At 35.1% G+C, this 15,575-nt stretch overlaps 2 protein-coding genes across 2 annotated transcripts in view; one reads left to right on the forward strand and one right to left on the reverse strand.

Moving 5' to 3' along the window:
• The window catches only part of LOC131852236 (WD repeat-containing protein 7), a 117,218-nt gene that overhangs the window by 43,116 nt on the left and 58,527 nt on the right, over window positions 1-15,575 (forward strand). The gene's annotated exons all lie outside the window — the stretch shown is intronic.
• On the reverse strand, window positions 5,344-13,371 carry LOC131852234 (pupal cuticle protein PCP52-like). Its single transcript, XM_059202881.1, is given in 3 exon segments — window positions 5,344-6,538; window positions 13,299-13,319; window positions 13,321-13,371. Coding segments are annotated over 3 exon segments (1,107 nt in total). The 5' UTR covers window positions 13,348-13,371; the 3' UTR covers window positions 5,344-5,479.

Here is a 15,575-nt window from a genome sequence, read left to right on the forward strand (position 1 = left end):
CGTACAACGTCCGCTTTCTGTTCACTTAGATCTTTTAAACTACGCAACAGATTTTAATGCAGTTTTAGCAATAGATAGAGTGATTCAAGAGAAAGGTTTATACGTTTAATATACGTACACCAGGTAGTTAGTAGACTATATAAAAACAGACAAAGGCACCTAACTTTGTCTGTTTTTTATATATAGTATGCACTATATCTTCTAACCACTTCAAATCAATAATGATAGTATTCAATCTGCAAACAAGTAACAAATATGTTAAGTGATAAGCCTGTATACATGAACAGTTCGAACCCGTAGCGGTGCCCTCAGACTAAGAGAGTCGTATCCGTCAGGCGGGAGTTCGCCTTCAGCCGCTCCATAAGTCCTTCCGCGGGTTTGGAGTGCCATCTGCACTCGTCCTCTATCGTCCGGTGAAGCTGTAATGGCCAGCTGCGACCAACAGCATTAGAGTAGTCCGAAAAAAAAATACATGAACTGTGAATGAAAAAAATGCATGATTGAATGAACGAAGCTGGGGCTAATATTTAATTAATAATTACACCATTTCTTATGGCATCATAATTAGTAGGTATTTCAACTAATAGTCTTGAGAAGGAAAAGGACAGATGTCTCTATCCGCGGCGTGATGGTCACGCAAACAAAGTCGCGAGCGTAATCTAGTTAATTGCATACATTAGTGTAAGGACGGTGTAATATAAATATTCAATTATGACTAGGTGCGCCCTCAACATGTGATATCGTAATCGTGTACAGTCGGCCCCGAAGATTTGTAAAGTTGTTCTCAGATTACCTCCGAATATTTAGTACGTCAAAGATTTGCTCGGAGTTTTTTTTTTTTGTGAAATTATGCATTTTTGGGAAGAAAATTGAAAAGCAAAATAGTTTAGGATTAGTTTTATTAGATTTTTTTAAATTAAAATACAGTCTAATGTCATTCGCTCTCGATATAGTTATAGTAAAAGTTAGAACAAAGAAGTAAGAAAAGTTCAATGATATGAATCCTAATGCTCCAAGTTAATACTACGATCTGTCAGTGAATTAGAAGACGTGTTTAGTCAATTTTCTTTTTTTTATTGTAGATTTCTTTTATTCAGATCAACAAATAATTGTTACTTTTTCTTCGCGATACGCGACTATACGCGATCTTCCTACGAATCATTAACGAACCCACAGAATACAAACCGTGGTTTTGACAATGTTTTCAGGAGCCTGACTGTACTTGTTTCATTATTGCTCTTGATTTTATCTTAGTATTAATTACATATACATTTACATTGCGATTTGTGTTTCTCGATTTAACAAATAAAGAGTCGAGTATCAAGTCTATGGATATAGTCTACGGAGCAAAGTAGAGCGAAGAGGTGTAATACAAATCAAAAATATGTTGCGATCATAAAAGTAATTTTTTTATGTAATCGGAATGGCGAACAAGTATATTTGAGCGGTAATTGTCATATAGATGGACTATGGACAACACGTCATTACCGTGACTTTCGACTCATGCGTTGCTTTTCCAGAGCAGCAACATGTCATGACTCCTTATCCCGAATTATCACTGCCTAATCAAATTCAAATTCAAAAATCATTTATTCATGTTGTGACTAAATTTGACGTTCATAAGCGGCTAAAATTTTCACTACCATACTAGATCTAATTAAAAGTAGAGTAGAGATCTAAGAAGAACTGGCAAGAAACTCAATTGAATCTGCCCCTGGAGTTGTCGAGAGGGTTGGCGTTGTGTCAGATTTATATTTTTTATGAGTGTAGGCCACTTCATTTCCGCTGCCCCATGTCAGATATTACCTTTCTAAAATAATATTTTTTTCTAATTTAATGAAATCTGCCGGTCTTAGGACGCTGCCGCCCCTATATATCCTATTTGTAAATCCGGGACAGATTGGCAGTGTTATTACGCGATATGGAGATTGATCGGGACACTCCAGAAATATGATTAAAAGAGTGGTAAAAAGGCTTCGATTTTTCTAAAATTTAGTAGCATCTGTTGCTAGCTCGTTTATCTTTGAAAGAATTAATCACATCATTTCAATTTTAGTTTTAATTGACGATATGGTATGGAGATATCGGCCTCAGCGGTCTAGAGGTTTAGCACTCCGCTTTGCTACCAATAGTCGCTAGTTTGATTCCTCGCATGATGCGAACCGTGTCTATTCATAAGCACGATTGTTTGTGTTGACCTGTGTGTCTATGTAAGTTTTTTAATGGATTGTAATGTAATTGTGCATCTGCCTATGCTAACGATTTACGCTGGCACCAGTGGAGGATGATAAGATGAACATGAGGTAAACTCAGTTAGCATATTATAACATATTCACCAGGAATTTGTCATGATGGTTTCCAGGGGTAACCGCGTGGAGCTGAACCTGGGATCAACAGTCCACATTATTAATAATATCCTTCCCTCATCTTTTTGTCTTATATGGATTTCTGACTAGTCGAGTTATACCAAAGTACAAACTTTGTAGTGGTATGTATGTTGATATACGATATCAAGGCGCATTCGAAGCCGCGGGGCGCGGCCTGTATACAGTGATAAGGAAATGTGATTTCAAGTGGAATGCGAGCGGGCGGAGGCCGTCCAGACCGGCCACAATGAAAGCTGATGAAATATCACGAAATTATTGCGCTCCGAGTGGGACTTTATATTTTAAACATACAAACGGGAAGGGTTATGTATATACATCGTATATCTATATTATATATATAACTCAAAGGTGACTGACATAGTGATCTATCAACGCACAGCCCAAACCACTGGACGGATCGGGCTGAAATTTGGCATGCAGGTAGATGTTATGTCGTAGACATCCGCTAAGAAAGGATTTTGATTAATTCCCCTATTTCATCCCCTTGGGTCCAAGGGGATGAAAGTTTGTATGAAATTTTGTCAATTTCAAACCGATCGGGCTGAGACTTTGCATGCATAAAGCTGCTATAGTAGGATTTTGATAAATTCCACCCCTAAGATGATAAATTAACGCGAGCGAAGGCGCGGGCAAAAGTTAGTATAATATAAAATATTTGTTAACAACAATGGAAATTAACGAACTATCACGAAATGATCTCAGTGCTACTTTATATTTGTAACTGACAGAAATAGGAAGGCTTACGATTCTGGTGTTGTTCTCTCAGAGGAAGTAAGAAGTTATTTCATACGTTTATTAATTTTTATTCTACACATTTCATTGTTACCACTATGGTAAAAAAAACTTATGAATGTCGCTAACCAAAGTAACAAAGTCGAGAATAATAAATGCGCATTGTCACCTGTTCAATTTATTTATATAAACTAACTACCCGCCACGGTTTCGCACGGGTGTACATGTATTATATATACATATAAACCTCCCACTTCAATCAGTTTATCTATTTCTAAAAACTGCATTGAAATCCGTTGCGTAGTTTAAAATATATAAATGAACAGACAACGGAAGCGACTTCATTTTATACTATGATTATAATAATACACCTGATTTAATTATGACAAGTTACAAATTTATTTATCCAGACTGACCAAATAGAAAGCTGATGAAATATCCCGAAATGATTGCAGTCCGCGTAGGACTTGATGTTTTGAATCAACAGAAACTAGAAGTGCTGCTTATAGAGACTAGCTGTACCCGCGACTTCGTCCGCGTGGATTTAACTTTATTTTCTAAAATAAAAGTAGCCGAAGTTACTCCTTATTACATCAGCTACCTGCCAATAAAAGTTCCGTTATAATAGACATTTCAGAGATTAGCCGGAATAAACAGACAGACAAACAAAAATTGTAAAAAATATTATTTTGGTGTAAGTATTTATATTCATATGCATGTAGTAAAAATCGGTTATTTCAATAATACAAACAGACACTACAATTTTATTTGTATGTATAGGTAAAATAAACTTTATTGAAGGACATAAACAATATATGAAAGAACAAATTACAATCAGGTGTCTTTATTGCTAAAAGCAAATTTTCAAGGCATACTTAAACGGATTACTATAAATATTGAAGGGTTGAAATACATTTTCGTTCTAAAGAAATATGCATAATAATAATAATCATCATTAACACCTATCACATAAATGAAAATGCTCACAATATGTACACACATACACCTTGCACTTATTTGGCTTTTGTAGCGTATACGTGTGGTATATCACAAGTATATGCCACAAAAGCTGTAAAAAAAAAATTACGGTCCCTCCTTTATTTACGGTCCCATCGATCCCCTGTCTAATTCAAACGGGGATCAAAATTAAGACAGCCTAAACCGAGGTTCGAACCCCTGACGGTGCCACACTGAAATCGCATCCGACAGGCGGTAGTTGGCCTTCAATTAATTGGTGTTTTTTGAGCAAATAAATTATTATTATTATTATTATAATCGCTTCTTAATTCCTTCTGCTAGTTTGGAGTGTCATTTACACTCACACCCTACCGTGCAGGCCAGCTAGCGCCGTAGTCGTAGAAGTCCAAAAAAAAAGGGTACAGAGGCATGACGTCATAGTCCTACGGAATGGCAATGCGTGGTACAATTTATTTGATACTTCGCAATATATAGCTTAGTAAATATACACTTGTGGGCAATTCAGTGCATGTAATATTACCGAACGTCCTGGTCACCCCGTTTTGAGTTGAACATGATAAGAATATATTAAACGTGATTCATAATATACAATATATATTATGTACAAACAGATCTTGCGGCAATGAAATAGACATGCAAGCGTTGAAGTGTTTTTTATATAAAATAGATGTTATTAACTGAATGAAATTATTCGACGTTCTGAGAAAATTAGAGCGTAGGTAACGTAGTCAAAAGATACATCCGGTAGTAAAAATGTATTTTTTTGATGTTCAAAATAATTTAGTATACAGTACATAAAGAAGAGGTACTGTACGTAGTCAAACTACAATTAGTAATAAGTTAAATTAACTTATCTCTATAAATAAAGTGAAATCTTAAATGATAGTAATCAGAGATAATTTATACAGCGTCAATACAAAGAACTATTTAAATAATGAATTGCCTTCTGCTGAATGAATAAAGTAGCATTTTTTTTGTTTTTATATTAAGAGAATCGTCTGCATCTACGTATCATACCACAGATTTTTATGGATATGGATATCATCTGGTGCATCATCACTGTATAGTATAAAAGAAAGTCCTGTCGCTGTCTGTCCGTCCCTATGTATGCTTAAATCTTTAAAACAACGCAACGGATTTGAAGCGGTTTTTTAGTAGAGTTATTCAAGAGGAAGGTTTATATATATAATACATATTCCCCCGTGCGAAGCCAGGGCGATTAGCTAGTTTAAGAATAAAACAAACATTGTGTTTAAATTGAAATTTAATCTATTATCCGCCAGATTAGAAATTTCACAATTGCTTTTTAAAAGTTTTACAACTAGAACATTGCGTCATATTAATGTATCAACTGAAACAAAAGATCCTACAAAAGTATACAATTAACAGGGAGTCTTAATTAGTGTTGGGACTAAAGGACTTTGCAGCGAGACTGGAGAGATTGCTTTAAGTCCTGGCTGCACAAATACTGGACCTGTGAGCCATTGTTGTTCTAGTTTCAATCCTGGTATGGTCAGAGGAGATGACAATAGAGACGCAGTTGCTACAGGTGCTGTGGCAATAGCTGCAGCTGGTAAAGGTGCGACAGCTAAAGATGGAGATGGTAATAAAGCCTGTGCAATGGAAAGAGGTGTAGCAATAGCTGGCGCTTTAGGAAGAGGCACAGCAGGCGCCACTGGTTCAGAAATCGCTACAGGTGCTTCGGGTAGCGCAGCTGTTGCTTCGGGAATTGGGGCAACCGCAGCTGGAGCTTCCGACAGCCGTAGACCTGCTACGTCCGAAGCAGGTGCAGCACCTACCGATGCTTCAGGAATAGACTGAGCTTGTGCAGCAGCCTGTGCTTCCAAGTTGCGAACAAAACCAGCTGCTGCCTTTTCAGATTCTGAATCTGACACTGCTGATTCTACTTGTACTGAATCCTTGTCGCCCTCATTTTTGGTAGCCTCGGGATTCTCAGCGGCTTTTAATAATGGTGTTTGACAGTCTGCTGTCGCAACATCTGGAATTACATTGCTATAGATTCGGCTGACTACTGGAGAAACTACGACGCCATTCAGAACGGCTTTGCCGAGCAAATCGGCATTACTGGCCACAGTCCCATCAATTTTAGCCTCAGCTGTCTGTAGTGCTGTCAGTGCTTGCCATTTCGTGTCCTCAGCAGACCAGAAAGCTTCCTGGCTTTTTTCTTTTAGCAAATCATTGACTTCGATTACTTTCTCGTTTTGATTTTCGATGGCTTGATCGAAGAGTTCCCGGTTTCTGTCCGCAACTGCTCTGATAGCATCTTCAACTTTGACTTTAGCATCAATAGCGGCTGCTTGGATGTCTCCAGGTGATATAGTTGGGATGTTTGCAATGATGGGCACGGTGAGGGGTGTAAGTGTGCCAAATAAAGCACCAGATGGCGCAGCTGCCGCGCAGGCGAAGAAGGCGGATAGAACCTGTGAAGAAAGAACATGATGATAATAATAATAATAAATAATAATAACCCTGGACAATCCATTCAGCCCTCAGCTTAAGCTGAACTTGTATTATGGGTGCGAAAGTATGATATCTGTATAGTATTATTGTTACAGCCTAGCCTAGTAATGACGTTCAATGCCCAGACTACAATATGAGATTAGTTGTCTGATAAGTCATTTTAATTTAAAATTTATTTTTTTATTATCACAAAAATTTGCATCACATAATATTCTTACATTTGTAAAATAAAAAATACACTTATATTTATTTTATATAATTTTAAATACAAGTACATTATTTAAACACTATGTTATATTTGAATTTTAAACTGACTAAAAATATAGCCAGTTTCTTTTGTCCTCTTTCTGTCTTTTCTCCTCTACCCAAAGGGTGTCTGGAAGAGATCGCATAAGCGATAAGACCGCCTTTTGTACCCATATTCTAAATATTGTTTTCTTTTGTGTATATATATATATATTGTTTTGTTATTATGGTGCAATAAATAATAATAAATAAATCAAATAAAAATCAATTATTCATATAGGACATTTTACCTGCTTATGAACGTCAAGTTTTTTTTTTATATTTATATATTTTCCCCTCCCGTCCAGTTCAGTATACAGATACAAAATACGTGTATAACAGATTTTTTAAATGGATGATAACTGAATCCCGCCTGCGCTAACGGTATACTTTGATGGGGCACCAGTGAAGGATGATAGGATGCGCATGAAATTAGGTCAGTTAGCCCATTGTTAGAATTTACCCATTGTGACCGCGTGGAGGAAGATAACACAATGGGTTTATTATATTGATACCAGTGAAGGATGATAGGACATGAAATAGTTTAGCCCATTGTGACGAGGACCGCGTGGAGGAAGACCTAACGTGGTAAGTTGTTAGCAATGGGTTTATTATATTTACTTTGATGGGGCACCAGTGAAGGATGATAGGATGTGCATGAAATTAGGTCAGTTAGCCCATTGTGACGAGATCACCAGGAATTTACCACGATAGTTTCCAGGACCGCGTGGAGGAAGACCTAACGTGGTAAGTTGTTAGCAATGGGTTTATTATATTTACTTTGATGGGGCACCAGTGAAGGATTTCTCATTGTGACGAGATCACCAGGAATTTACCACGATAGTTTCCAGGACCGCGTGGAGGAAGACCTAACGTGGTAAGTTGTTAGCAATGGGTTTATTATATTTCTCATTACAAACAATTTTTCCTCCATCGTTCATAATAGTTTGAGTTTGTATTTTAAATATCGAATTCAATATACTATAAATGTAATCTGTGGATATATATAATTTTCAGTTTTCTGGGAAAATTTTTAAATATTTCTGATGTGCATTTAACACGGTTATAACAAACATTTTGTTATCTACCTTAGAATAGTGAAGTTACACTTTGTCCATTAAGTTAAGACTGTTTCTCACTATGTTGAGTTAGATTAAGATACAGTATAGCATAGTTTTGTTTCTGTAATTAGGTATATACAAGTAGGTTACACTATATATACGTAACTTAATTATACAACAAAGAACCTAAAATTAAAAATCTTAAAAAATATAATGTAATAACCAACTATGAATTAGGTAGAACTATAGCCATTTAGGAGGGCGAGGCCAGATTAAGAAATTGTGAAAATCATATTTTTCTCCGACGCATTTCCGTGGTTCTATGCTTCCCGTGAAGCCGCAATTGCTCAACAGATTAGGACTAATCATTATCGTTTCTTTATTTAAGAAACATAGTTGTTTTTAAATAATTTTTATACATTTATATAGGTAAATAGTAATATAAGAGAAATACTAGGAGAATGGGGATTTATTTTTAAAGGGTTGTGCAATAAATAGCGTAAACAGAAAATTATACAAGAACAGAACTATATACTTAAATACAAATTTACAATGTAAAGACATTTCTGAATATATAATTATAATTAGTATATTTATATAGTTCTAGATGTAATATTATGTTATCTGAATTTAATTTTATTTTTCTAAAATAAAACTAGCCTAAGTTACTCCTTATTACATCAGATACCTGTCAAAAAGAGTCCCGTCAAAATCGATCCAGCCATTTCAGAGTTTAGCCGGAGCAAACAGACAAACAAAAATTGTTAAAAAATGTTATTTTGGTGTATGTGACGTATTTATATTCATATGCGTGTAGTAAAAAACGGTTATTTCAATATTACAAACAGACACTCCAATTTTATTTACATGTATAGATTTTTTTTACATATTTTTATTTATATGTATAGTATATATTAATTATTTAAAAACAATTTTATTTATATGTATAAATAATTAAAAACAAAGGGCGCCGTCGCTGTCTATTAGCTTATATATCTTTTAAATTACGCAACGGATTTTAATGCAGTTTTCAGCAATAGATAGAGTGATTCAAGAGGAAGGTTTATATTATAATACATGCGTGTTATAGTATACAACAAGCCGAGAAATTAAATGATAAAGTGCAACCCTCCGAAGCCGGGCGGGTAGAGAGTTTTTAATATATATAAATATTTGATATTTATCAAAGCATTATTTCAGTACCTAATATATAGTGCTTATTTCAAAGCTAACTTGTTATTACGCCAATCAAACGATACAATGATAACCTGTCCAGTATGCTAATTTAAATTATTTTAGTTGACACTCCGTCGCATAATGTTTAGTGTTATTTACAGTACTTGCGAATCATATGTCATTGTGTCGTAATAATAATAATACTAATAATCCCGTCCTTGTTATCATTATGAAGTTAAAACTTTTACCCCTTTTTATGAAAATTGTACGCACGTATGAGTTTGACATTTCACACAGTTATCTATGTACACTATATACTTACTAATATTATAATATTGAAGAGTTTGTTTGTTTGAACGTGCTAATCTCAGGAACTACTGGTTCGAATCGAAAAATTCGTTTTGGTTTGGATAGTACATTTGTCGACGCTACGACCAATAGGAGCGGAGATGCAATTATTGCAAAAGGTAAAACGCAGACTAAGTTGCGCGGGTGAGCTAGTAGTTTATATTGAGAAAGAGATTTCTTCTAAATTAATTATGCTCGAATGCGACCATTGGGCGATTGCTAGTAATAATAATAATGATGCTAAACAACTACGAACAACACTCAGCGCAATCTAGTCCCAAGCTAAGCAATGCTTATGTTATTGGTCCTAGGCAACTGAAAGAAATGTTTAAATGTATTTTTTTAGTTTAAATCTGGCCAACAACAAAAAAACTGTGTCCGTTTACTAACTTTTCAGTGAAGGAAACAACGATATCAAACCAAAAGTTAGTTAGTGATACGACGTTAGACTCGTGCCCTGCGACGTTACATTAAAACATGTTGTTAATACAACATCAACAATGTCCCTGACTACCCCATCAAATATATTATACATACAAACAGTACAGGTACTAAGAGAACATGACTCGCAAGTAGACTAGAGCCTACCACCCTCTATTGGAGCAATGTGTTTTCTTTATTCAAATATACCGCAAAGTAAATGTGGGCATGTCAAATGTTGTTAATACAACATCGACAGTTGACAGCGACTCTGACTACCCCATCAAAGGTAACAGTCGTGAAGTTATCTTACCGATACTACAGTGAATGTTCCAGGACATGTCTATTGGATCAATGTGTTTTCTTTATTGAAATATAGCGAGCGAAATGTGGACATGTCAAGTGTTGCGTACACCACGACATTGACAGTCGAGAATACCCTTGACTACCGCATCAAAGATAACAGTCATCTTACCGATACTACAGTGAATATACCAGGAGAACATGACTCGCAAGTAGGCTAGAGCCTACCACCCTCTATTGGAGTAATGCGTTTTCTTTATTCAAATATACCGAGCAAATGTGGGCATGTCAAGTGTTGTTAATGTAACATTGACAATGTCCCTGACTACCCCATCTGGACTAACAGTCGTGATGGTATGTTTATGTTTATTATAGAAGGATATAAAGGCAAAAACAAGCTATCTAATTTAAATAGATACCAATTAGTAATGGACAGCCTTAATAATTTTAATGCCATTACCAGACTGGGCGTATACGTGATTACTATGCGTTGTAAGGCCGTTCTCAGACATGTCGATACGTCGTTCATATCGGGAAATTATGTATCGTTAGGTTTATCGGTATATGTATCGATATCGATCGATTAATTTATTGAGTGATTTTTTATAATGTAATGTCGATAGTGTATGTTTCTATGTGTTTGTTAATAGTTCTTAACTGCACGAAAGAATAACAAATAATTTCTCGATAAATGGTTATATAATTCTGTATTTTTAATTTACAAAATTCTATTCATACACTATAAAAAAAATTGGTAACACATCGTTTAGATGATGAAGTAAAAATAACTAAAAAATCATCTAAAATCCAAACCAATAATTGCAATGATAATTAAGTAACAATCACCTAATTTTAAGTGACAACTAACAAATGTATTTTTTTCGGACTGGACTAATGCTGTTGGCGGCAGCTGGCCTTTACAGTTTTACCGGACGATAGGAGGCGAGTGCAGATGGCAGTCCAAACCAAAAGGAGTTATGGAGCGGCTGAAGACCAACTCCCGCCTGACGGATACGACTTTAATCCGACGCCACCGCTAAGAATTCGAACCTCGGCTCAGGCTATCGTAATTTCGGTCCCCGTTTGAATTGCACGACGAATCAAATGCACTTGAACACCACTATAGTAGTATGAGTTATATCATAGGTCTCATATGATAACATGATATCTGAAGTGCTATTCATGTATATAAGCGGTTATCACATACCATTAGATAATGTTTGTTTGCCATTCCAATAACGAAAAATACTGTTGGTTTCACAGTTTCACCGAACAAAAGTGACCACGAATGGAGACAGTACTCTAAAGCTCGTGGAAGGATTTAGTTGATTCGGCCTAACGGACACGACTTAAGTCTGACCGGCTACAGCGAGTCGAGCACCGCTAGGGGATCAAACCTTTGCTCAGGCCGTTACAATGTTAGATAGCATTTTAACTACTCCATATTTACACTCAGTATTTGTGGTGATATGTTATGTAGATATCCGTTGAAGGATAACTTCTGCTTAACGGATACGATTTTAAGTCTAAGAGTACTGTTAGAGCTTTGAACCTCGACTCAAGTCGTAATTTCGATTCCCTAAAGTTCTTAAGGGACATAAGATCGATTGGATAAAACGTATTAAAGAAACGATTTCATACCGCTAAATGGGGAATTGCCTAAGTAAAGTTCCTACTGATCGAAACTCGCCTCCTTAGATCACAACTTACGTAAACGAGGTCATATGGAATTGTCTTCATTAGTTAAGGTTTGATTCTTAGTTGAAACAATAAATACTGCAACATTGTGCTGCACTATTTAAGAACCGAATCCTCTAAGGATTTGGGTTCTTAAAATCGATTGGATAGTTCAGACTGTTGATGATATTTACGTTATTTTGTTTTGCTTCAATATTATCAATCATCTAAATGATTGTAATACCTAGTTCTTTTAATATGGATGAATACATGGCGTATATAAGTAACAAAACATTATACAAAACTGGACTCCTATGTAATCTGTTTTTTTAATGAGTATATTATATGCACTTTACAGTATATTTTACAGTTTTTAACTTGTATAATAATAATAATTTCAGGACAATTCACACAGCGCCATCTAGATCCAAGTTAAGCTAGCTAAAACTTGTGTTATGAATACTAGATAACTGATACATATACATAGATATATATTTTTTTCGTAAATATATACATATTATACATAGAAAACACCCAGACCGATACAAACAATCATACTCATGAATACAAATGTTTGTGCCGTGCGAGGAATCGCACCCGCGACCATCGGTCGTAAAGCGGTGTGCTAGACCGCTAGACCACCGAGGTCGTCAAACTTGTACACTTTATGTACTTGTATACTTTATACTTATATACGTGTATACATTTTAATAAAATTATGTAGACGGATCACATAATTTTATTACAAACTGTAAAGCTATGAACAATCAACAAACAGATAAACTATATTTTACGACATTTAACGACTTTATAATTTTCGTATGGAGGAATAGTAAAGGTATTGGTTTATATAACATAAATATAAACCCCTAGTTATTCCCTGTGATTTAATTATTATATACATATTTATAGCAATCATTCATATAAAATACATATATACATATATATGTATACTAGCTGTCCCGGCAAAATAAAAATAAAAATTTAGGGGCGGACTACCCCTAACATTTAGGGGGATGAAAAATAGATGTTGGCCGATTCTCAGATCTACTCAATACGCTCACAAAATTTCATGAGAATCGGTCAAGCCGTTTCGGATGAGTATGGGAATGAAAACTGTGACACGAGAATTTTATATATAAGATTAGGAAATGTTAAACTTGTATATATTAGTAAAATATACATAATTAATAACTGAAACGGTTCAATTAGATTGATACAAGTAACGCTGTGGCTGCCCACTAGTTTTTAACAAAACATAAATTATGAAATTCCAGCATTCATATGATCCCCATTTCGAATTTTTACTAGAGTATTGAAGGCGCGGGAAATCACTTCGTATTTGCACTACTTTTTTATGCAAGCATAGACAATATTTCTTTTGTTCATTAAACTACACACAAAAAGCACAAAACCACTAGATATAGCACAAAATAATAAAGGAACTGACCAGAACTCTCATCTCGCAAGATGTCTCGAAGGCTACTGATTACTCCCATTATGCTGCATTCCGTTTTTATATACCATCGCAAACACGTCTATATTATTTTTATGTAGATCACTGGACACTGGATGGTCATTGCCTTAAAAAAAGAAAAAACACAATTGAACAGAGAACGGCGGGAATGCAGGAAGTTGTGGATATATGATGGGCGCCATGTTTGATTGGATAGATAATTTTGGACTGGTGTTGCATCATAGACACAGCCATGGGGCTTGATTTTATACGTTCTTTTTTTAAATATAATTTATCATTGTAATGGTAGTAAGTAATGATGAAACAATTCATAATGGAAACATTTGTAATGTTCTTTTCATACAGTATTTTTTAGAAGTTTTATTATGTTTGGGTAATCAAATAGTGTCAGTAATTTTCTGGAAATTAACAGAAGCATGTTCGTCATCGTCATGATGTGTTTTGAAATGGCAACGCATGAGAAAGACCAATGACAATACAATGATGTTCGTAGTTCCGTAACGTTTACAGATGACAGTTATCGCTTTCCATAGCATATAAATCAAGCTCTTTGACGGCTGAAACATGTAGATGCAGACGTCTTATTACAAAGTCTACCTCACTGTAGATTTAAATTAGGTTTTGTTCTCACAAATGAATTGCCAAGACACATAAAACACAGTGATTCTTTATATAAATAATAATAAATAAATTTATTTCATTAACCATTGTTTCACATTAGTATTTCATTTCAACATTAGTATTATATTCTTCTCTATTTATTCTTATATATATATCACTGACTGTCCTTTTTTTTTTTTTTAATTCTGTTCATCCAATAAGGATAGGCAAAGGAACAGTGCTCATACAGCCATAGTATCTACGACTGTCGTTTGTTTGTTTTTTATTCATCCAATAAGGAAAAGCAAAGAAACAGTACCCATACAACCGTAGTGGTTTGCTATTAAGGACATTTAAGAAAACGAGAAAGATGTATTTGCATATCGTTGACGTGCAATAATTATAGCTCTCAACGTATATTTATGCGTGCGTTTAAAATTAATGTGTATGTTGAAGATTTGAACTTGACCTTCAATGGACGCGCACGCATTCCTTAGTCATGTATGTATGTATTCTTACTAACATCGTACATATGAAAGTAATTTTTTTTTATCTCAACCATTTAGTTGTTACTTTTAACAATCAAGCAGACATATACACAAGTATACGGTCCATCTGAAGGGACATGGTTACCGTAGCCTATGGACATCTGAAACACCAACCAATCCCGTATTCGAGTCTGGGGCATTAGATAGTAATGTAGGATTTTTTTTTTCGAAGCAAAGCAATCAAAGATCCATTTTGTAAGTTCTACAGCTGCGGCATTTAGTATACACTAGCCATGCGGTTTGGTATAGTATTTTATTTCACCTTTCCTCCTTTTTCCACCCATATGATGTTTTGTTCCCTTAGTCAGCACGACCTTGGTTAGCGGTTTACGACCTAACATCAACAATTTAAAGATCATTATACTTTAACAGTCATATCTGGAGCTCCACAAAAAATATTACAATGTATCTAAAAATCGAGTCTTAAATATCAAGGCATATGGAGACCCGAGTCACGTGAAAAAACTAGTCGTTAATTGACAATAACTTGCAAATGTGAAGGTAACTGTTGGGCGGTAGGTGTGCAGCGGGAAATATAGAAATCAGGTTGTACTGAATATGACCGTTTGTTATAGTTTGGACAAATATTTGTACCAATTTAATACTTGACAATTGTTTAGATTTCGTAGTTGTTTTAGTTATTTTTGGGCTTGATAATAAAAAAAAATATTGCGTTTCTTTTTTCAAAATCTATATGTACCATTTTTAGCCTCCTATTTATGAATAACTTGATTGACTGAGATAAAAATTAGTACACGCCCTCTGTTTAAAATATTCGCTTACATTGTAAAAAGTTTGTATGTATATTGTATGTTTTGCACAAATATTGTACAAATCTAGCATGGAATCTTTTAGCTTTGTACTGTGTCAGTAAATCGATTGAATGGCGCCTTTGTTTGCCACTGCGCAGTCCGGTGCGTCGCAATGACGAAAGTGAGTAGTAGATAGCACCTGTACATTATTATTATATACTCGAATCTAAATCAGTTATTCCCGAATAAATCTCTACATTGACAAATTCGTACACAACCTCTTGGACAAACACCACAAATGTTGTTCAAGTTTAGCCATTTCGAGGAACGCTTGACGTTGTACAGTAACT

The sequence above is a fragment of the Achroia grisella genome, unplaced genomic scaffold, assembly GCF_030625045.1.
Source record: "Achroia grisella isolate CSIRO2021 unplaced genomic scaffold, CSIRO_AGI_Agris_v1 utg841, whole genome shotgun sequence".
Taxonomy (NCBI): domain Eukaryota; kingdom Metazoa; phylum Arthropoda; class Insecta; order Lepidoptera; family Pyralidae; genus Achroia; species Achroia grisella.